The following is a 24,256-nucleotide window of genomic DNA, read 5'->3' on the forward strand; positions in this document are numbered from 1 at the left end:
CAGGCAGGACAGAAACTTCTGCCTATGATGGGGAGGGGGCTCTTTTTAAGGCAGGGGTGAGGGAGGAGAGACAAATAACACTGAGGATGTTTGACAAAGCCTCAAAGAATTGTTTTATATATACCTAACATTATATACACCACATATGGTGGTTTTATATGTACCTAACATTATATACACCACATACGGTGGTTTTATATGTACCTAACATTATATACACCACATATGGTGGTTTTATATGTACCTAACATTATACACACCACATACGGTGGTTTTATATGTACCTAACATTATATACACCACATACGGTGGTTTTATATGTACCTAACATTATATACACCACATACGGTGGTTTTATATGTACCTAACATTATATACACCACATATGCTGTAGTGGTTTGAATGAGAATGGCCCCATAGACTCACATGTTGGATATCTGTTCTCCAGTTGGTGAACTATTTGGCAAAGATTAAGAGGTATGAACCTGTTGGAGCAAGGTCCCTCCAGCCAGCTCCCAAATAATAACATGGAGACATAATTATTATTAATTATGAAAGCTCAGCCTTAGCTTAGGCTTGTCTATCACTACCTCTTATAACTTAAACCCATTTCTACCAATCTACATTTTGCCATGGACTGCCCATCCTGCTTCCTCCATGTCTCCTCCAGTCTTGCTCACGCTCCTAAATTCCTCCTCCTAAGTTCTCTCTCTCTGCATGGAAGTCCTGCCTGAACCTCCTACCTCGCAAAACTCCACCCGGCTTCTTATTACACCAATCACTGCACTACACTTTCATACAGGGCACAAATATACCCACAATAGAAGTGTGTCACTGGGGGTGGGCTTTGAGGTTTCAGGACAAATACCACTCCCAGTGTCTCATCTGCCTCCCACCTGCAGATCAAAATGTAAACCCCGCTGTCCCTGCAGTCACGCCTGTGTCACCATGGACTCTCCCTCAGGACTTGGAAGCCCCAAATCAGATGTTTTCTTTTACAAGTGGCTTTGGTCACGTTGTTTTATGACAACAATAGAAAACTAACTAAAACAGGAGATGATACCAGGAGTGGGGTGTTGCTGTAACAGACCCGACCTTTTGGGGGATGGGGAGAATGTGGAAGACTTTGGTGCTTTGAACAAAGAAAATGGCTGAATTTGATAGGCAATGTATACTAGGCCGTCCTAGCAGGAACTTGAAAGGCAGCAGTTCTGAGAGCAATGTGGACTATGGAAGCCCAGATCAAAAGGTTTCAGAGGGGAACAATATTAGCAGCTGGGCCAGAAGACAATTCTTCTATTTTGTCAAAGAATACGACACCCTCTGCTCATCATAAGAATCTGTATGAGGCTAAATTATAAAGTCTTGGCGGAGGAGATCTCATGACAGCCTGATACTGATGCTGCCCCATGGTTACTAGTAATCACTCTTATGCAGGTCTACAATTTAAAAAAAAAAAAAAAAAAAAGAAATCCAAAATTCTGTCTGAATTAGTCTGAAGCTAAAAAAGAACACTAGGAAATTTAGAAAGGGTGCTCTCAGGGAAAGATCTCACGCAGCTAAGCTTCGAACCTGTTAAGTGTCCAGAACCCAAGAACAAACAAAACAAGCAAATGGAAATTCCATGAACCTCAACACATCAAAAATCAAAATAGCAATTTAAACAAACAGTCTCGGTGCATTTCATGGCAGACAGACACTTCAATAAAAACCAGCCACACTAAAAAGCAGTAGACAGCAATAAGCAAGGAGGGGCCAAAAGAAAACCAGAGAAACGGGAAGAGCCACAGAGGCAGCAAACACTTCCTGTGAATTCCAGAAGGCAGAAACAAGAATCTTCTCACACACACCGTGGTAGCTCAAGCGCTGGCTGTCCATGTCAGCAGCACACGGTTCCCCTGATACAGGGGAATGGGAAACCCCAAAAGAAGTCAAGGGAGAAAACACTACGCTACAGGGGACTAAAGGTAAAAACCTGTGACTTTCTCCTCAGAAATCAAACACACAAGAACAGACAAAGCAAGATATCTGAAGTGTTGAGAAGATTAAACACACACAGTGAGAATTCCACTCCTCACAGTCATATTTTTTCCTATTTCCCTTTTTATCAGATCTTTGAGAATTTCATACCTTGTATTTGATCACACACATTCCGTCTCCCAACCAGCCCAGACCCACACGCTTTCCCTGCCTGCCCACACAACTTTGTCTTTTTTTATAAGGGGGATGAGGGGGCACAGTTTGTGCTCCCATATACTCTTGGATGTGTGTCCATCCACTACAGAGGCGGTTCCTAAAGTGGGGGGTCAAGACCCTTTAGGAGCCAAATGACCCTTTCATAGGAGTTACCTAAGACAATCTGCATATCGGATATTTAGATTATGATTCTTAACAGTAGCAAAATTACAGTTGTGAATGGAAACAATTTTATGGGAGGGGTCCCCAGAACATGAGGAGCTGTATTAAAGGTCACAGCACTAGGAGGGCTGGGAAGCACTGCTCTAGAGCATAGTCTACCAGAAGCTACACCAGAAGCTACACCCTTAGAGAGAGCAGACTCCCCCTCTCCCAGGGGCTGTCAACTGCCAGCAGTCTCTCCACTAAGGGAGGACTTTATAACCTTGCTCCTAAGATGGAACCATACCTGGCACCATTATCAGGGCCAAGAACCAATCAGACAGGTCACAGGCCCTAAGGGAAACTCTACCACAGTCATTCCGCTGAACGGACACACTACTAAGTCAGTTCCTAAAGACGCATCATTGTACCCGTGCACCTCAGCGCACCTCAGCCCTCCTTTTGCAGTCCATGGTGATTGACCCTGCGGTCATATTTCATGGCTGGGGTGTGGAGATCAGTGGATACAGGCACAATAAGACAAATGTGTCTGCAAAGCGAACTTTGGGGGAGAATCTCCTATTTACCATCTTATGTCTATGAATCATTAAAATCAGATACATTGTGGAAAGGTACATGCCCAGGAGAAAACATAACTTTATCTGTTAATTAAAACAGAAAACCAGTGGATGGAGAGATGGCTCAGTGGTTAAGAGCACAATTCTAAGGTATCTGATGACCTCTTCTGGCCCCTGCAAGTACTACAGGCATGTGGTGCACAGACACATGCAGGCAAAATATCCACACATAAAATAACAAATCTTTTTAACAGTTTGATATAAAGAACCACCCAAACTATACCCCTTAGCAAAAAAACTACTCCTTCTCTTGACTCCCATAAAACCCTAACAACTACTGGGGCCCTTCAGTGCCTTTACTCACATGATCTACTTTTTTTTTTTTTTTTTGACAGGGTTTCTCTGAAACATCTCTGGAATTTCTAGAATTCACTCTGTAGACCAGGCTGGCTTAAAACACAAAGAGATCCACCTGCCTCACCTCCCAAGTGCTGGGATTATAAACCTGTGCCACCACTGCCGGGCTTCCGCTATCAATCTTTACAATGTATTTCTGAACAGTATCATTGCTTTACTTTAAATAATGTTACATTACTACTTTTGCTAGTCTGAGTCCTTATTTTATTCCTAAATAAGAAGTCAAGAACCTTGAAACACCAGCTAAGACCCCAATCACCAGTAACACAGTGTGATACATGCTTAACCCCAGCACCAGACAGGCCAAGTCCAGAGGACTCAAGTTTGCAACCAGCCTGGACTACACAGCAAGAAGCTGTCTTTATGGGGCTGAAGAGATGGTTCGGCAGTTAAGATCACTGGCTGCTCTTTTAGAGGACCTGGGTTTGGTTCCCAGTACCCATGCAGGAGCAACTCACAGGCATCTGTAACCCCAGTTCTAGGGGATTTGATGCCCTCTTCTGGTATCTGAGAACAAGGCACAGACACACATGCAGGTAAAAATAAAACAACATACACATAAAATAAAAATAAATAAAAAGCTATCTCAAAATTTAGTTTTAAAGAAGAATTTTAAAAGACCAAAACAAGATTCAAACGTGTGTGTGTGTGTGTGTTTGTATATTGTTTGCGGAATTCCCACTTAAAAGGTATGGAGAAAGATTTACCTTGCTAACAATTACCAAAAGAATTAAAGAGCCGGGTGGTGGTGGCGCACGCCTTTAAGCCCAGCACTCGGGAGGCAGAGGCAGGCGGATCTCTGTGAGTTCGAGACCAGCCTGGTCTACAAGAGCTAGTTCCAGGACAGGCTCCAAAACCACAGAGAAACCCTGTCTCGAAAAACAAAACAAAACAAAACAAAAAAAAAGAATTAAAGAGTGTATATACTGATTTTAGTAAAAATATACTTCAAATTACAGGACGCCATCAGGGATTAAGAAGAAATTGCAGGGAAGAAGGGGTGGCTCTCCAGCAGGAGTCACCTTGTGGAGCCAGTGTCAAAGCAAAGCATGCCACCACAGAGGCCAGTTCCAGCCGCAGAAAGCCAGCAGAGAGCGCCAGGCATCCCTTCACGGGCTCTCTTCTCCCCCTGCCTTCCCTGCCTCTCTCTCCTCTCTTCTACCCCTCTCATCCGATTCACCGGAACGCTGAGCCAAATACGCCCTTCTTGCTCCTTACTATTCTGTCGTGGGAACTTGCTTCCTGTCTCACTTTGTGTTCAAATGCATGTGTTTTCCTTCTTTTCACTTAAATGTTAACTCCGTGTAAGTGGGAACCCTGTCAGCTTTGCTTTTCACTGTATCTGCCGTACTGGGCTACGAAAAAAGACTACTTTGGCAACCGCTCATCAAAACCCAGTGCACCTATACTGGTTTCAGGGTTCCATTAAGCAATTTTATCATTAGGACAAGTTCAGAATGGGTGGTCAGCTGTACCAAGCACACAGCAGGTGTGCAGAAGACAGCCTTAATTGACCCAAGCACGTGTCCCAGACTTCCTAGGGGAAGGAACTGGACTTGATAGCAAGACCCCTGAAAGCCATGCTCCAAAAGTCCCCAGAGTCCTCCCTCCTTCTCACTGATCAACTGCACACCACCAAGCAACCTCCCATGCAGGTCACCCTATAAAAGCGATTTACCTAGTTGTCCCCATTCCCTACAATAACAGACAAACAACCATGAATCAAAAGATGGACCATGTTTGCAGCACAGGCAGGTAGGTAGCCGGTGTAGTCACTCTGCCCAGCATCACCCACTGATATTGGGGGTTGCAAACTGGGGACACAGACTGAAGTCTCCCCCAAATACCATGTTCCAAAGAGGTGGCAATTTTATAGCAACAAAATTTAAAAAGTCATAAATCAAGACGTTTCAAATACATTGGTGGGGACATCAGGTAGGAGGACCAAAGGGAGATGGCAGAACCCTGCCGTCTATGCCCGGGATGCTAGCTGACAACACTCAGTACACTCCAAAGGATTTATATCTGTTTGTCAGTAGTTAGGTCCTACACAGATGGGGGACAGGAGTGGCTATTTAATAAGCTACAGATACTCAAGACAAACCGTGGCTAGCCCCTCAGCCTCTCTATATCACTTCAGTTTCTGGAAGGCGGACCTAGTCTAGCTGGAGCTTTTTCCTTCTCCCTGCATGGGACTCCTGAGGAAATTCCCATTTCTTTGGGGGTTTCACAAATTCCTGAAGAATGCTGGCTTTTATCTAAGTGCCAGAAATCATCCTATAGGTCAGATGGGGATCATTTCTAGACACATATGGGCAACCTGAGACCTCGGGACTAATGATGGGCCGGGCAGAAACTAGACATCCAGGAAGAACAAACATGCTGATTGCTGACAGGGTAAGTGCCTGAAGAAAAACCCTGATCCCCAGGAAGGGTCCCCTGCACCCCAAAGGTCAGGGACAAGCTATTGGGCAGCCAGTTGCTGAGTCTTAAACCGCTCAGGGCTGCCCCAGTGGTGACGAGGGCAATGTGCAACCTCCACGACCTGCATAAACTGTGCATGTGTGCATGTGGTGGGGCTCCCACACGTGCACGGCCCCTCAGCAGTCGCTCTCAACCTCCAAAGCTGCCCTGGCCAACACTTGAACTCAGGGCACACATTTGCTGAAGGGCCCCAAAGCTCCCCGCTCCATGGTAGCTGTACTGCACTGTTTAAAGTAAGTGTTTCCCGCTCCACAAGCTAAGGAAGTGGGGGAATGCAGTAACAGGAAAGATGTCACCTGAGAAAGCATGCAGAAGCTGGCATCCATCAGGAAAGACAACAGAGGGCAACCATGGGAGGGTTGCAAACAGGACAGCTGAGAAAGACACCCGAGGAACTAAGTGAATATTCCCAAGTTGTGGGGTAATAAAAGGGATGGATGAGAATTTGCCTCCAGATATGCCAAGAACAGCAGACCTTCAAGCACGCTTTGCAGTCTGATTAGAAAGCAAGGGCAGGCCAGGAGGCACACTTCAATCTTACAGCACAGAGAGGAGACAGGAAAAAGAGCCAAGCGGAGACAGTCGCCAAGATCAGGGATGCACACTTGTAGCTCGTGGAGCTTGGTGTTCCAGCCAAACAACTGAATGAACCAGACAGAACCAGTTGGCAGAGAGCAGAGCAAACACTACAAGTCTGGCCCAGCCTTCACAGCTGCCAAGGAGGACGGACTGCTTCAAAGGCCTCACTGAGTTGGCCCCTAGGCACCAAATCAAGACTAGATCTAAGTTGTCCCTACAATACACGAGGTAATGAAAACGAAGAGGCCTGTCCGCTACGTCTGTCTGTCAGAAAGCATCCATCATGGGAAATTATTCTGAAGTGTTAGACCACTGCCATTTCTGGAATCATTCCCACTAAGACTGGGGCCACAGGATCTCCCTTCCGGGCTGAAATTCACACTCCAGCAGATGGCTGGCCAAAAACACGTGTGCCCTAGAAGTCTATTTCATCAGTTTCACAACACTTGGGAAAACTCGGTCAAGAGTCTGGTACCTTCCATTTCTCTGGCTGCAACTGAAATTCTAAGATCACAAAATTCCCTATGGGCCTGGCAGAAAAGAAGATAATCTAAGTAGGTACCGAGCTCTCAACCTATCGTCTATAGACATGGACCCCAAAGAAATGGAAATTTCCCCAGGAACCTCACTGGAGAAGGGAAGGGCACCAGCTAGGGGAAGGGAGGTTCTCACTGAAAGAGACTTTACACAGCACTAACAAGCTGCCAGGCCACACAAGCACCCGTCTGTGGCAGGCAGAACCACACAGTGACCAGAACTGCTCGGTGGCACTTTGTTTAATCTCACTTCAGGACCCTGAAGACTGCTTAGGGATCCCCTCGCTCCCTCGGTCTCTCTCTTCCCAGTGTGGCCACGGTGAGTCAATCTTTCTCTGCTTTCTCCTAATTCGGCTCTTTTCATTCCCTTACTGAGGAAGGGTGGCAGGACTTGGCTTGGGTAACAGGTTGTGACCTCGACTTTGATAACAATCAGCTCAAGCAGTTAAGTGCCGTCCATGGTTAATGCGTTCCATGTCATTTATGCTCACAGGAACCATGTTTTAAGACTTTTGTTTACAGAAATTGTACATTTGCATAGTGGTAGCCTGAGGCTAGACCACCATCAGGAGACTATGATCCTCATCTAACATGCTCCCACATGGGAACCTACAGTCACCTGTATGTTTCCCAGAATCTGTTAGCAATGAAATAAACTTTAGAATTTTTTTTTTTTTTTTTTTTTGGTTTTTCGAGACAGGGTTTCTCTGTGGCTTTGGAGCCTGTCCTGGAACTAGCTCTGTAGACCAGGCTGGTCTCGAACTCACAGAGATCTGCCTGCCTCTGCCTCCCGAGTGCTGGGATTAAAGGCGTGCGCCACCATCGCCCGGCTAAACTTTAGAATTTAAAAAAAAAAAAAATCTTTTATTTTTTTTTTATTTTTTATTTTTAAAAAAAAAAAAATCTAAGGGGACTGGAGAGATGGCTCAGAGGTTAAGAGCACTGGCTGCTCTTCCAGAGGTCCTGAGTTCAATTCCCAGCGACCACATGGTGGCTCACAACCATCTGTGCTGAGATCTGGTGCCCTCCTCTGGCGTGCGGGCATACATCGAGGGAGAATGTTGTATACATAATAAATAAATCTTTAAAAAAAAAAATCTAAATATATAGTAATCAAGACAATCATGCATTGCCAAAAAAAACTAAGCACCAATGGAGCAGACCGTGGAGTCTAGAAGCAAGTTCATAAAGTCTGCTGACCCTTGCCAAGGAAACAAAGGTTAAGTTGTAGTTATCTAGCTTAAGGCTAGTGATTGCTAGAGAACTTGCCTGGGCTAGACCCTCGGTTCAACCCCAAATATAACAAAACAAAACAAAATTTAAAAAACCAAATATAAGCCTGGAGAAGCCTTTAATTCCAGCACTCAGGAAACAGGCAGGAGGATCTCTGAGTTCAAAGCTAGTCTTGTCTGCATAGTGAATTCCAGGACAGCCAGGGCTGTTACATAAAGAAATCCTGTCTCAAGAAACCAAACCAAACCAAACCAAAAGAAAACAAAACAAAATAACCCATAAGTATATATTTTAGCCACCCAGACCTATTATCCCAACACTCGGGGCTGAGGCAGGAGAAGAACCATGTGAGAAGCCATCCTGGGCTACGCCGTAACTCCCAGACCAGTCTGGGCTACAGAATGGTACCTCATCTCAAAAAAAGCACCAAAAACCAAACTATACCAAAAACTCCGAAAACTCAAAAGTAGGAACAAAATTCATGGGGGAAAAAAAGTTAAAAGAACTGAACAGGGGCTGGAGAGATGGCTCAGTGGTTAAGAGCATTGCCTGCTCTTCCAAAGGTCCTGAGTTCAATTCCCAGCAACCACATGGTGGCTCACAACCATCTGTAATGAGGTCTGGTGCCCTCTTCTGGCCTGCAGGCGTACACACAAACAGAATATTGTATACATAATAAGTAAATAAATATCTTTAAAAAAAATAAGAACTGAACAGATAACTCACCAAAGAAAACACACAAATAGAAAATAAAGACATGAAAAGATGTTGCATGTGACCCACACACTCACTAGCACAGCTGTGGTGGCCTGAATGCACACGGTCCCCATAGGCTCGTATGTTCGCATGCTAAGTCCCCCCCTGGTGAACTGGCTGAGAAGGATTAGAAGGTGTGGCCTTGTTGAAGGAAATGGGCTTTGAGGTTTCGAAAGCTAATGCCTTTTGCCTATCGATCAGGATGTAGCTCTCAGCTACTTCTCCAGTACCCTGCCTGTCTGCCCGCATGCTGCGTTGGTCCTCCTGCCATGATGATAAAGGACTAGGCCTCTGAAACTGTGAGCAAGCCCCTGAGATTAAATGTTTTCCATTATAAGATTTGCCGTGGTCATGGTGTCTCTTCACAGCAATAGAACACTAAGATAATGGCCAAATTCACAAGACACTGGTGGCATCAAATCCAGGCGATGACATAGGACAACTGGATTCTTTCACTGGTGGTGGGTGAGAATGCATGGGGATGTGACCACTTTGGAAAACAATTTGGTAGCTTCTTATAAAACTAAATCCACACTGAACACCTGATTCTGCCAAAGAATGCACTGCGGAATCAGGCCAGGAAAGTAAGGAACCTTAAGTATGTGAGGCTAAGTTAAGGAAGTTGGTCTGAAAAGATTCCATACAGACCCAGCTACACCATATTCCAGAAAAGACAGAACTACGGGCAGGGGATGGAGATGGCTCAATGTTTACAAGTACTGGTTGCTCTTCCAGAGGACCCAGGTTAGATTCCCAACACCCACATGGTGGCTCACAACCATCTTTAATTCTAGTCCCAGGGGATCTGACTCCCTCTTCTGGCCTCCACTGAGAACCATGCACACAGGTGATGCATACACATACATACAGGCAAAACACCCAAACACATAAAATAATTTTTTGACGGGAGGACTCCTACACAGCTGCAGTCAGTTCCTGAGTGTCCACACGTAGCCCTAATCTGCCTTTTTGCCTTCAGCACCTTCTGTTTAACATATGTGAATCAGGTATGAGAGTTCCCAAAGGTGCAAAGCCTTTGCAACACCTGGTTGGGAGACAACCCGGAAACCCACCAATATTTTCTGATCGAGAATTTGCATTTGGCATTGTCCTTTTGGAATCTTAATTAAGGTGTTTTAGGGATATGGACATCAACGTGCTAAGGTGTAAACTGGAGGACAATAAAGAAGCCCTGAGCTGCCGGGCGGTGGTGGCGCACGCCTTTAATCCCAGCACTCGGGAGGCAGAGGCAGGTGGATCTCTGTGAGTTCGAGACCAGCCTGGTCTACAAGAGCTAGTTCCAGGACAGGCTCCAAAACCACAGAGAAACCCTGTCCCGAAAAACCAAAAAAAAAAAAAAAAAAAAAAAAAAGAAGCCCTGAGCTAAGGGAAAGCAGTGAACTCTGTAGAGAATCCACCCTGCAGCTGGAAAAGGCTAAATTCATCCTCTGTATTTTCTTCCCAGACCCACATGAACGAACACCCACACCGGAACCACAGCAAGACAGAAAGACAATGGACCCAGATTGGAGGGGGTAGGGGAAGGAGCTGGGAGGATTAGAGGAAGGGAAAACCAAAAGCAGAATATATTGTATCTTTAAAAATCTATTTTCAATAAAAGAATAAAAAGGATTCTTTCGATTGTCACTAGGAGTAGATCCCCTGGGAAAGAGTAGCACTTTCGGGACTTTTGGATTCCAACTGCCAAGCTACCCTGGAGAAAAGGTGCCCACGTCATATCCCTTCTACAACTGTCTCTCACACTAAGTAACTGCCATTACTTCCCCCTCAGCCTTCCTCTGCCATGGTATTTAGTGCTCATTTTTTGAACATTAAAAAAAGGAATCAGCCTTTCTATCTTAAGTACCAGATTTAGGATAGCTACCCACATATAATTTCAAGAGGATTTCATCTAAAAATAGTCTATCACAGCCAGGTGGTAGTGGCACACACCTTTAATCCCAGCAGAGGCAGGTGGATCTCTGAGTTCTCTGAGTTCAAGGCCAGCCTGGTCTACAGAGCAAGTGTCAGGACGACAGTGGCTACACGGAGAAACCCTGTCTCAAAAAAAAAAAAAAAAAAAAAAAAACAAACAAAAACCCATAACTACCTGAGGTTAGTAAAGCACACCTTTAATCCCAGCACGCAGGAGGCAGAGGTATGCAGATCTCTGTGAGTTCAGACCAGTAAAGGGTGGACAGTAAGACCCTGTCTCGGAAAAGAACCTCAAAAAGTAAAATAAAATAAAAATCATGCCAGGCGGTGGTGGTGCACACCTCTAATCCCAGTGATCTTTCCAGGACAGTCAGTGTTACATAGTAAAACCTTGTTTTAAAAAACCAAAATAAATAAATAATAAGAATAAAATCATTTGAAATCCCCTCCCATTAAAGCCAGGAGAGTATTGACATACACTTCTCTAACTGAAGTTGCAGATCAAATTTTTCCATTTCCATTACAAAAAGGAAAGAAACGTGGGGCATAGGGAGACACCTGTCAATAAAACAGACCACAGTAAGCTTCCCAAGGGAGCCCTAGTCAGTAAACAGCCATCAGTCTGAGCAAAGGACAGGGATCTTCTGATTATGTGAAACTATTTGCAATTCAGATCACAGGTAAAACCACAGAGCCCACAAGGACCTTCCTCAAACACTACAGAGCCCATGCCAAGCCTTCCTTCCACCCAGACTCAGAGCTTATCTCCGCTCCACCGAACACCAATGAGAACTCAGATAAGGACGAGATCTGGGTCAGGCATTCTGTTTGTTGCAGATGGGAGCCGCAGGACTCTCGGGACGCCAGGAACAGGCTCAGCTTTCTTACCTTGACCATGAATGTGAAGTCTGTTAGGGCAGGGGAGTAGACGGCCCCACCAGCGCATGGGCCCATGATCAGAGAAATCTGAGGGATGACTCCGGACGCTGTGACATTCCTCTGCCAACACAGAAAGGCAAAGCACCTGGTTACAGAAGCACTCACGAAGGTATCTGCAGGAAGATGAAGCCAACAATAAAATCGAGCAAAAGATCTAGTCAGGAAAGTGCTTCCAAAATTACGTGTGGCATTTGTCCCCATAATGGAGAGGTTGATGTGTCACTGAAACAAGAAGCATTCGTTGTCTTGACAGCGGTTCCTCGAAGTGTCCACCAGAATATGGCTACAGGTCCCGCCACTTTCTCATGTGCACCCAATGTGCGCAGAGCCACCAGGGAGAAGCAGCCAACAGTCACCCTGCAAGTAGCCCTGACCTCTGTGTTCAGCTCCCAGAAGTCATGCCAGAGAGGCAGGTGGCACTTAAGAGACCCTTGGTGTCTGCTCCTCAGCCAACGCTTGGTGGTGGTGAGGGGAAACGCTGCATACTACAGCTCAACACAGCACCAAAGACATCTCTACTCAGCAAAAAAAAAAAGGGGGGGGGTGACGACTTTCAGCTGCAGCAGAACTGAGTTTAGAAAATCCCTTTAAATTAGGAGACATCATCAAAAACAGGTATTCAAGTCTCTGGTAATGAACAAAATGTTTATGCCTAAAAACTGCTCAGCAAGCCAGAAATGGCGGCCCATGCTTTTAACCCCAGCACCTGGGAAGCTGAGGCAGGAGGATTATGCTACAAGTCCTAGACTGAATCCAAAGCTAGGCTGAGTTACACTGAAAGACCCCGTCTCCCTTCTATCTCCACGAGAAGAGGGGCAGAAAGCTGAACACTAAACAAGATTAAGGCACCTGAGAGTTCAGCGTTTTTAATAAAGGCTCACCAGTCCCATGCCAGCTCAGGGTGACACCTGGGGGGAAAGGAAATAACAGGAAACAGCAACCCAAGCCCTCAAGAAGCAATTAAGATCCCAAGGGTTAACCTGTGATTAAAAACCCATTGCTGGAGGTTGGGGAGATGGCTCAGTGGGTAACTACAAACATGTGGACCGGAGCTCAGATGTCCAGGACCCAAAGCCAGATGGGGTTGCTTGAACTTCTATGGTCCCAGAACTTCTACAGCATGACGGGAGGCAGAGGCAGGGGGATTCCCACAAGTTCATGGGCCAGTTACCTTGGAATACACAGGAGGGAGCAACATGATACCTTGTCTCAAAACTAGGTGGAAAGCCTGTTTTCTGACCCCCACGGGTCACCATGGATATATACAACTGTCCACATACGTGTGTGCGTGCATACACGCATATAAATAAAATATTGAATAAAAGTCCCTTTTCTTAATTTGGAACTGGAGCAACAGCTCAGCAGTTAGGAGCAGTTGCTGAATTCACATCAGGAGACTTACTCCAGCTCCTGGGGACTCTTCATCGTTCTGAGATAATTATACATTCACTGCCTGAAGAAAACATGTTTCTGTGATTGGTATAATAAAAAACTGAACAGCCAATAGTTAGACAGGAGGATAAGTGGGATTTCCAGGGAGAAAAAGGAAAAGGAACCTAGGAGTGTGCAGGAGATGCCAGGGAGACCTGAAGAGGATGGACATACAGTACACAGATAACTGAGCCTCTTGGCAGAAGATTAATTTAATAATTAAATAAATTAATTTAAGTTACAGGAGCTAGTGGGACAAGCCTAAGCTAATGGTCAAGCTTTCATAATTAATAAGAAGCCTCTGTGTCACTATTTGAGGGCTGGCGATTCAGATAGTCCGACAAGAAAGCTTGCTACACTACACCATCTTCTGGTCTCCACAGGCACCTGTACATATATGGTAGACTCAGACACACACATCTTGAAAAATATTTTTTAAGAAATAAATAACGAGCTTGGCAGTGGTGTACACCTGATGTGGAATTCACCTCTGTATGCTCTGATTACCATAAATGAATAAAGAAACTGGCTTGGCCTGATAGGGTAGAGCAGAGGGAGGAGGGGAAAACTAAACTGAATGCTGGGAGAAAGGAGGGCGGAGTCAGAGAGAAGCCATGTAGCCCTGCCAGAGATGGACGCCAGAACTTTAGCCAGTAAACCACAGCCACATGGCGATAGAGATTACTAGAGATGGGTTAAATTAAGATGTAAGAGTTAGCCAATAAGAAGCTAGAGCTAATGGGCCAAGCAGCGATTTAAATAGTACAGTTTCTGTGTGATTATTTCAGGGCTAAGCAGCCAGGAACCAATAAGTGGCCTCCTCCAACACACACCTTTAATCCCAGCACTCAGGAGGCAGAGGCAGGTAGATCTCTGTGAGTTCGAGGTCAGTCTGGTCTACAGGGAGAGTTCCAGGATAACCAGGGCTGTTACAAAGAGAAATCCCGTCTCGAAAAAAAAAATTAAGAAAATAAATAATAAAGTAATAATTATGACACTATATTGGGCTTATAAAATGATACTTACATACACACACACACACACACACACAAAAGGGAGGAAAGGGAGGTATATTGAAAAAGTCTCTGTCTTACCACTATTAATACATTCTGATGAGGGCTGGTGAGTAAAGGTACTTGCCAGGAAGAGGACTATTTGAGTTCCAGCCTCAGGACCCACATGATAGATAGACATACAGAAGTCACTCCTATAGGTTGCCCTCTGACACACACAAGCAATGATTTTTTATTTTTTTAATAGTTATTTATTATGTATACAATATTTTGTCTGTGTGTATGTCTGTAGGCCAGAAGAGGGCACCAGACCTCATTACAGATGGTTGTGAGCCACCATGTGGTTGCCGGGAATTGAACTCAGGACCTTTGGAAGAGCAGGCAATGCTCTTAACCACTGAGTCATCTCTCCAGCCCCCAAGCAATGATTTTTTAAAGAGGTTATGTCGAGATACTTATTACAACCTGGAAGCAACCACTGAACACACACATACACAAACAGTTACAATGTGGTGGAGATTAATGTAGCAAAAGACAATGATATACATGTTGGAAAATACTTTAAGCTAGGTGTGGTTGGGTATCCAGCACTTGGGAGATGAAGGCAAGGAGGTTCAGGTGTTCTAGGCTAGCTTAGGCTACATAAGGCCGTGTTAGGCCTAGGGTAGCAGGAAGGAAGAGGGAAACAAGTATTATTTTGTGTGCTTACTTATATTTTTTGGTTTTGCTTTTGTTTTTTGAGATAGGGTTTCTCTGTGTAGTCCTGGCTGTCCTGGAATTTGCTCTGTAAAACAAGCTGGCTTCAAACTCACACAAGTCCACCTTCCTCTGAATACTGGGATGAAAAGTGTGTGCTGCCACCACCACTTGGCTCTTACTTATTTTTTAATAAAGTTTTTTTTTAAATACAGTTTTTTTTAATAAAAATGGTAGAACATGCCTATAATCCCAGAATTCTGAAAGGCGAGACAGGAAAATTAGGGGTTTGAAGCCAACCTAGGCAACTTAAGAAGGCCTTGCCCCCTCCACCCCAAGCAGAAAAGAAAAGAGCATAGAGAAATTTTAAAAGTACACTGAAAGCCGGGCGGTGGTGGCACAACTCTTTAATCCCAGCACTCAGGAGGCAGGGGCAGGTGGATCTCTGAGTTTGAGACCAGCCTGGTCTACAGAGTGAATTCCAGGACTGGCTCCAAAGCTACAGAGAAACCCTGTCTCGAAAAATCAGGGAAAAAAAAGTATACTAAAAAATACAGGAGCTATGGGCTTGAGATGTAGTTCTCTTGTTGGTATAAAATGGTTTGTTTTTGAGATGGATCTCACTATGTTGCCCAGACTAGTCTCAAACTCAGTGGTCCAACTAGCTGGAAATGACACAGACTCACAGGACACAGACTAACAGGTAACAGGAAGTGATTTCACAGAAGATAGAAGAGAAAGCTTTGGAAAACCATGAATGAAGTAACGTTAGCCACTGGACTGTTAGAAGCAACTACTTCAGAACTCTGGAGTCTAATCCAACATTTGAAGGATCAAGAAAGAAAAAGCAGATAAATTTCATGTGACTAGCTGTTATCTTCCCCCAGCAAAACAAACAACCATGATATGACAACCCATACACCTACTGTGGCTAGCTGGCACTAAAGAAGGGGCAACAAAGACCTCATCCTTAAGTCAGGGCTGTGTTTTCTGTTTTGAGATGCTGGGAACCAATACTAAGCAAGCACTCTACCACTGGCCACAACTTGTATTTCACTACCGACTGCTACCTTTGAAGGTGGAGAGCCAGCACAGAGGCAGCCCTTCTTCAATTCTGATGGACTTGGTTTCCCTACTACACGGGGTAAGGACACTGTTCCCCACCCTTGCCTATTTTGAGACCTAAGAACATCTTTTTTGTTTTGTTTTTACAAGGCAGGGATTCTCTGTGTAATAGCCGTGGCAATCCTGGAATTCATTCTGTAGACCAGGCTGAACTCAAACCACAGAGACCCACCTGCCTCCTCCTCCCTGGTGCTGGGATTAAAGGTGTGTACCACCACAATCTTGTAGGAAGCAAACTCTGGGCTTGCATGAGAGGAGTTTCTGGCTTGGTTGAACCCACTTTAAATACAGGCACCATGGTATAAGCTGGCATCCTAGACTTGTAAGACTTTAAGACAATTCTGAAGCCATTTTGATTCTGAATCCTCTCAGCCTCCATGCCATAGTGCTTCCCCTCCTCCCCTGGGAAGCAAGGACCTAACAGCTACACTCGCACGTACTCAGTTCCTGAACAATTACCCATATACGTATGTTTTGATTCAGTCGCCTGGGAAACAGGGTCAAAATGACCTCTTACCTCACCTGATCTGGCAACAGCTCTCCAGTCAATTATTGGTAATAGTCCTTTGAATAAGCCAATCAAAATAGTGAAAGAACAACCCCCCTTGCTTCTGTGGCCCCTTTAAAAGTAGACTGTACCAGCTATTCGAGGTCTCTTGGCTTCCCGAATGCTGAGGGACCCTGTCATGACAGAATTAATAAAATCCTCATGCTTTTGCATTGGCTGTGGTGTGTGAGATGCGTCTCTGGGGGCGACTCCTCCTCGGTGTTTGGACGCTAGAGTCCAATAGACTTTAAATATGGGCACCATGGTATAGGCTGGCATCCTAGAGTTTAAATACGGGCACAATCATATAGGCTGGCGTCCTAGACTTTAAATAGGGCACCATCGTATAGGCTGGCGTCCTAGACTGAACTAAGACAATGGGAGGGAGCTGAGCAGCAGCTTTCATTTCTCTGTCTTTTTTATTTATTTATTTATTTATTTTTGGTTTTTCGAGACAGGGTTTCTCTGTGGTTTTGGAGCCTGTCCTGGAACTAGCTCTTGTAGACCAGGCTGGTCTCGAGCTCACAGAGATTCGCCTGCCTCTGCCTCTCGAGTGCTGGGATTAAAGGCGTGCGCCACCACCGCCCGGCTTCTCTGTCTTTTTTAATGATTTCATTTATTTACTATGTATATAGCATTCTGCCTAGATGCCTGCCTGCATGCCAGAAAAGGGCATCAGACCTCATTACAGATGGTTGTCAGCCACCATGTGATTGCTGAGAACTGAATTGGGGACCTCTGGAAGAGCAGTCGGTGCTCCCAACTGCTGAGCCATCTCTCCAGCCCTCTGCTCCTTGAATGCACATAGCATATGACCAACCAGCTGGTCCTCCTCATGACAGACCACACCCTGACTGTGAGCCAATAAACCATCCTTCCTCAAGGTGCCTTTGTCAGGTAATTTGTCACGGCACTGAGAAAGTGACACGGCAACCACAGAGCAACATGCATTTACAGAAATAGCTTAGGAAAGTCACAATCAGATCCCACACTCAACAAGCAAAGATCAGTAGTCCCTGAAGACTGAAAGAACCGAACCCAGTTTATAAGTTACCGGAAAACCAGGCATGGTGGTTTGGGGCCCCCAAAGGAAGTGACATGATTAGGGCCTGTGGCATTGTTGGAATAGATGTGGTCTTATTGCTGGGAGTGTGTCACTGTGTAGACAAATTTTGAGGTTTCAAATATGCTTAACATACATGGTGAAGGAGGCTAAAGAGATGGTTCAGTGGTTAAAGAAATTGGCTGCTCCTCCAGAGGACCCAAGTTTGACTCCCACACCCACATGACCCTTTACAACCGTCTATAACTCTAGGACCCAGGAGAGCCAACATCCTCTTCTGAAATCCACATGTACCAGGCACATACACATGCATGCAGGCAAAACACCCATATGTAAGAAATAAAAATTAAAAGTTAAGGCCAGGTGTTGGTGGCAGGAACACGCCTTTAATCCCAGCATTTGGGAGGCAGAATCAGGTGGATCTCTGAGTTCGAGGCCAGCCTGATCTACAGAGCGAGTTCCAGGACAACCAGGGCTACACAGAAAGGCCTTTCTCAAGTAAATAAGTAAGTAAGTAAATAAATAAATAAATAAAGGTTAATTTTTTTTTTGAAAAATAAAATATGATGAAAATTAAAGTGAACTAAAATGGCCCAACTAAATCTAAAGGGGGGAAGCTGTGGCTGGGCAGGGCAGCACAGACCTCTGCAGACACAGGAGGATCCAGAACCAGGTAGTGTGAACTATATAGAGATATTTGTCTTTTAAAAAGGAAGGCATTGGGGATGGGAGGAGTCCAGAAAGCAGTCTCAGGGGATAAAGGCTTGATCCTGTGTTGTTAATTTCTGGAAACTTTTAATTGTGATGTAATTTCAGACCCCATAGAAAACTTGAAACAGTTTAAGATCTATCCTGTGTTCTTTGGCCAGATAGCTGTTCCCACTGGCTGTATCATTCTCTCCAGAAATACATATTTGCATATCACATTACTGTGAAATACTGGAGGGCTAATTGGTGATATTTTGCTTCCTTTAGCTCTTAAGTCCTTCATTGTGTGTTTCTGGGGGAACATTTACCAGAGTATAATCGTAAAAGGAGATTTAACCCTGATCTATTGCTATCTGTAGTCCTTATCTAGGGGCCTCGATAAAACCCTTAGTAGCTTCCTTTCCTTCTCGGGTTCCTCTCTTTCACTTTTTCTCTTTTCTCCTTCCCTTTTCGCTTCTCTCCCTTCCCCTCTTCTCTCCCCTTTCCTTTCCTCTCCTTCCCTCCCTCGTCCTTTTCTCTCCTATCTCCTACCCTTCCCCTCCCCCCTTTCCTTCTCCCTCTTTCCTTATACTTTTGTTCCTGACTAGGAATGAATTCAATTGTTATACTGCTTTAATTTTTTTTTCTTTAAAGAAAAAAGCATGTTTAAGATGGACAGAAGCCGGGAAGCCTCTCAAGGGCCGGAAGTGCCTTACAACTTAGAATACCTCTCACACAGATGCTCGGATAAATCCTGAAAGGCGGTGACCACAGACAGGACAGCAGTCATTCCGCAGGGGAGGGAGGCTAGCCCGGGGCTGACTGTCAGACCCCTCCCTGTCTCATAACACAGCTCCTAGGCAAACCATGCAGGTATCTGGAATGATGTGCTCCAAGGCCTCTGATTTGAAGAGATTTCTTCTTCTTTGTATAATCATCCAATGTTAAATTAAAAAAGCATTTTAAAAAATTCTAGGGCTGGAGAGATGGTTCAGAGGTTAAGAGCATTGGTTGTTCTTCCAGAGGTCCCGAGTTCAATTCCCAGCAACCACATGGTGGCTCGCAACCATCTGTAATGAGGATTGGTGCTTTCTTCTGGCCTGCAGACATACATGCACGTGGAACACTATGTACAAAATAAGTAAAATAAAAAAAAAAATTAAAAAAAAATTCTAATTCTAGCAAATCAGTTTACTTTAATGTTCCTTACCATGTTGCTCTTGCTTCAAAAAAAAGCAAAGAAAAGAAAGAAAAAAGAAAACATTTCCAAGTACTTTCTCCCCATGAGTGACCTTGAACTAATTATTCATCTAACAACTGGCCCTCTATCAAGAAGAAAGAGCAGGCTCTGCAGCCATCTGGCAGGTCACCCACCCCCATCCCACCCGCGGTGGCAGTGATGGAGACATCACAGAGGCAGGATGGGGCAGAGGACAGTGTGGAGAGACAGGCACCAGAACAGACTCACGGACTCCGGCTGTGAATACGTTTCTCACCAGGAAGATGTCTGCGTAGCCAGCCAAGGACTCCACCCCCTCCTGGATTCGGGCGCCCCCGGAGTCGTTCAGCCCGATCACTGGAGCCCCTACGGTTAAGGCCTGGTCCATGATCTAAAAGGGCACAGAAAATCCCATGAGACATCTGCTCTGGTTATCAAAATCAGCAGTGACAAAACGCCTTGTTGTGCCAAGAAGATGGCTCGGTGGGTGACAGTGTCACCAGACTAAGAGGCCACAGCCTGTGCTCCCACAAGCCAGGCCCAGCCACCCATCCTCAATGAGTCCATTGCAGCCAAATGAATAGTGAAAAGCAGAAAAGGGAGATGTATCAATGTGACCACACAGGAAGAGGGACAAAGGGATCCGGACTTTATGCCCCCACCAAGGTCACCTTCAGGAGCCCTGGTATGAGGAGGGTTTAAATACTAAGTTTGCATAACTGGACAGTCCCACAAGGTGTGGGCCCTGTCCTCCCATTCAGCTCCCAGGCTCTCCTCCAAGGACATCTGTCAGGCTGGGAATCTTTCCCCGGGAGACAAGTCGCTCCTCTGAGTGCCTCAGGGCTTCCGCCATTTCTCCTGGAGAAATTCTTGGAGTCCATTCTTTCAACAGTCCAGTAGCTGAAGAGAGGGTCATGGCACACGGTGTCTCTTTAGAACAGGGGTTCACACCCTTCCTAACGCTGCGACCCCTTAATACTGTTCCTCATGTTGTGGTGGCCCTCAACCATAAACTTGTTTATTTGCTGCTTCATTTTGCTACTGTTATGAATCATAACTTAATATCTGATATGCTGGATAACTGACGTGTGACCCGCAAAGGGGTCGTGACCCACAGGTTGAGAACTGCTGCTTTAGCACATTCAGCCCATTCAAGCAGGCCAAGCACAAGATCACTTAGCACACAAGCCTGGTGAGAGAACCCACCATGTTAGGTAAGAACTAGCTCCTAAAAGCTGTGCTATACTTACACACACAGGCCAACACGCCTCACCCTCATTCTGTGTGTGTGTGTTTTCCAGAAAACATTTCTCTGTACTTTTCCAACCAGGAAGGAGTACCTTGATTTCAACCCCCATAATATCCGGATTCCTAAGGGAAGATGAGAGACCAGCTACCTAGCAGAAGCCACAGGTTTTGCATTGTTGAGGCTAAGAGTATCGCACCTGACTCTCTTCAGCGGCCATATTTATTCCCAGTGACTCCTAAGGAACAATGGGTGGCAGACAGAATGGAAACAAAAGTCTATTTATGAAAGTGCACATTGGCCCATTAACCTGAGGCCGGTACACTGTGGCAGATTTTCCTCCTGGGTCTACAAGCTTCATGCGCAACATCCCACAGCCCTAGATGGTTTACAAAGCATGTTTACTCCCATGATCTAAAGTTCTCCAAACACCAACTATACTTAGCATTACTCCCCAGATCATTTCAATCTAGCAGGACTGTATCTGGTGAATTTGTTTGATTGGTATCTGGGGTTCTGTTTGTGTTCCTGTATCTTCATCAGCAGGAAAAGGAAGTGACTGCAAGGCCTGCTCACATTAGGCAAGTATTCTATCACAGAGCTCTAAACTCAGTCCCCTAAAGTGTTTTTAAAATACCTTTATGCAGGAGCTTAAGAGATGACTCAGTGGTTAAGAGCAGTGCTCTTGCAAAAGACTCCAGTTCCCAGCATCCAGAGTGGCTCACAACCATCTGTAACTCCAGTTCTAAAGGATGTAACACCCTCTTCTGGCCTCTGCAGGCACCAGGCACATACAGTTCACACACAGGCAAACACTTAAGCACATTTTTAAAAAAACAAACTGTCATACAATCTTTGTCCTGCTCGTCACATTTTAGCACCTGGCCTCTCTGCCTAGATCTAAAATTCTATTCTTGGGATTCACAGAATCTCAAGGTAGCTGTGAACGGATACGTGGTTGTGATAGTTTGAATGTAATAAGCCCCTATAATCTTATAGGGAGTGGCACTATTAGGAGGTGTGACTTTGCTGGAGTGGGTATGGTCTTGTTGGCGAAGTGTGTCACTGCAGGGGTAGGTTTAGGTTTCCTATGTTTGGACCTTGAGAGCTTGTTTGGAGGTTCCCGCAGGGGAGCGCAGCTGCTCGTATACCCTTGACCGAAGACCGGTCCTCCTCTATTCGGGGAAGGTCGTCCTCTTCGACCGAGCGCGCAGCTTCGGGAGGGACGCACGTGGAGCAGTGAGGGAGGAAGGGGACACCCGCCTAGCCAGCCAGATCAGCCGAATCAACCCTGGCGATCAATGGGGTGACAGATGTCGCAGCCAGATCGCTCTCACATCCTCCTATGTTTGGAATACTGCCCAGTGAGTCAGTCAACTTCCTGTTGTCTGCAAGATGTCAGACTCTCAGTTATTCCTCCAGCACATCTGTCTGCAAGCCACCATGCTCCCCATCACAGTAAAATGGAAGTCGTCACCTCTCTTTTATGAGAGTTGCCATGGTCATGGTGTCTCTTCACAGCAATAAAAACCCTAAGACAGTGGTCTATGAACTTGAGGTGGAAGAAGTTTACATTTTCCCCCTGTATTGTTCTAACTCATTTATGAACACACATGTGCCTTTGCCATTAATAGAAACCAGAAGTCTTTGTCACATTAAAGTTGCTGAGATCCAGAAATGTGTTTCCTCAAGCCTCCTTTGAATTACACCAGTTAGATTCACTACTAAATCTAATTATTTAATGCATTAATAAGAACATATATTAATGAGCCAGATGTAGTGGCACATGCCTTTAATCCCAGCACTTGGGACACAGAGGCAAGCGGATCTCTGAGTTCAAGGCTAGCCTGGACTAAACAGAGAAATCCTGTCTCAAAAAAAAAAAAGTACATATATGACAATCCTTCTTTTGAACGTTTTCAGTCTTCGCAGGCAGAGGCCAGAGCAGAATATGTCAGGTGCCCTCCTCTATCACCCTCAATCCTATTTTCTGAGATCCTCTTCATAAGGCTCTCTTCCATGAACCCAAAGCTTGCTGTTCTGACTGGGCCCACCAGTCAGCAAGCTGCCAGACTCTGCCTGTTCCCCAAAAGCGGGGATTACAAGCACATAACGGTCATGCTTGGGTTTTATGTGAGTGTTGGGGATTTGAACTCAGGTCCTTTTGTTTTCATACCAGATACTCATCATACCCACTGACCCATCTCTCCAGCCCGCAAGCCTTGTAATCGTAGATGTTATTTTATGTGTGAGGAAACGTGACAGGTTCACACATGCAATCCTAGCACTTGGGCAGGAGAAGGCAGAGGGACGAAGAGAAGAAAAAGAAAGATGGGGGGGACGACGACACGGGACGACAACACAGAACAAGTGTGGGTATAGACTTTACCAGAGGTCAAGGAGACAGTGCAAACTAAGACTCTCTTCTAGACAGTACCACATCTTGTACAAATGTGCAATTTTTATAATTTATTTATTTTTCTTTTATTTGCATTGTTTTGTCTATATGTATGCCTGCGTGAGGGTGTCAGATCTTGGGGTTACAGACAGTTGTAATATAGCTGCAAAATGTGGGTTTTGGGAATTGAACCCTGGTCCTCTGGAAGAGCACTCAATTGCTCTTAACTGTTTAGCCATCTCTGCAGCCCCAAATGTGCAATTTCTTATACCTAGCTCAATTCATTACACCCCAGAATACTCAGTGTGTGCCACACAAACTGAGGGAAGCTCTGGGTTTATTTTCAATATCAAACACTTACTTTGCAGATCTTTTGAGCATGTGCTCCTGACAGACTGCCTCCAAAAACAGTAAAATCCTAAAAAAACAAAAAACAAAACAGCATGTAAAATATAATGACAAGGCAGAGTTGAAGACCCAGTAGGAAGAAATGGGAAACTCAACATTGTTAAAGGCATTCCAGACATTGAGAAAAATAGAGGAAAAAAAATACAACTCTAATACATAGATTATTCCCCCAGAATAGTTAATGAGATATCTTAGAGAGTTTGTGTAACATCAGGGTAGTAGTCTTTGCCCTACAAAAATGACTCAGAGCTCTGAGGCAATAACTGATGCAGGATTAACCCGAATTCCTCCACTGTCAAACAAGTGCTGCCATTCCCAGGTACTATGTTGGATTCTGAAAACAGAGGAGGAGATGAAAGGCAGAGTCTAGATACTGACACACTAGGGGATCTAATAAGCACTAGCTGCAGGCTAGCTGAGGGGAACTAAAAGCACAAAGGTACCACATGATTGGGCGGAAGGAAATGGAAGCACACGCCTGAAGAGGGGGCAACCAATGAGGAACCAAGGAAAAGGTGGGGGGGCATTAAAACAGGAGTAAGCCTGTGGTCAAAAGAACTCAAAGACCTCCCCCTTCGCTTTGAGGGGAGAAAGGCTATTCCTCTAAAGAAACAGACTCCAGAATCAGA

At 45.1% G+C, this 24,256-nt stretch overlaps 1 protein-coding gene across 1 annotated transcript in view; it reads right to left on the minus strand.

Annotated features, from left to right (window-relative positions):
- Nucleotides 1–24,256, minus strand: part of Pccb (propionyl-CoA carboxylase subunit beta) — a 53,168-nt gene that overhangs the window by 22,878 nt on the left and 6,034 nt on the right. The window contains exons 4-6 of the mRNA XM_057767145.1: nucleotides 23,581–23,637; nucleotides 19,853–19,966; nucleotides 11,744–11,854 (exon numbers count right to left, since the gene is read on the minus strand). Of these exons, the coding sequence (XP_057623128.1) occupies nucleotides 11,744–11,854; nucleotides 19,853–19,966; nucleotides 23,581–23,637 (282 nt within the window). The remainder of the gene's footprint in view (nucleotides 1–11,743; nucleotides 11,855–19,852; nucleotides 19,967–23,580; nucleotides 23,638–24,256) is intronic.

The sequence above is a fragment of the Chionomys nivalis genome, chromosome 4 (assembly GCF_950005125.1).
Source record: "Chionomys nivalis chromosome 4, mChiNiv1.1, whole genome shotgun sequence".
Classification (NCBI taxonomy): domain Eukaryota; kingdom Metazoa; phylum Chordata; class Mammalia; order Rodentia; family Cricetidae; genus Chionomys; species Chionomys nivalis.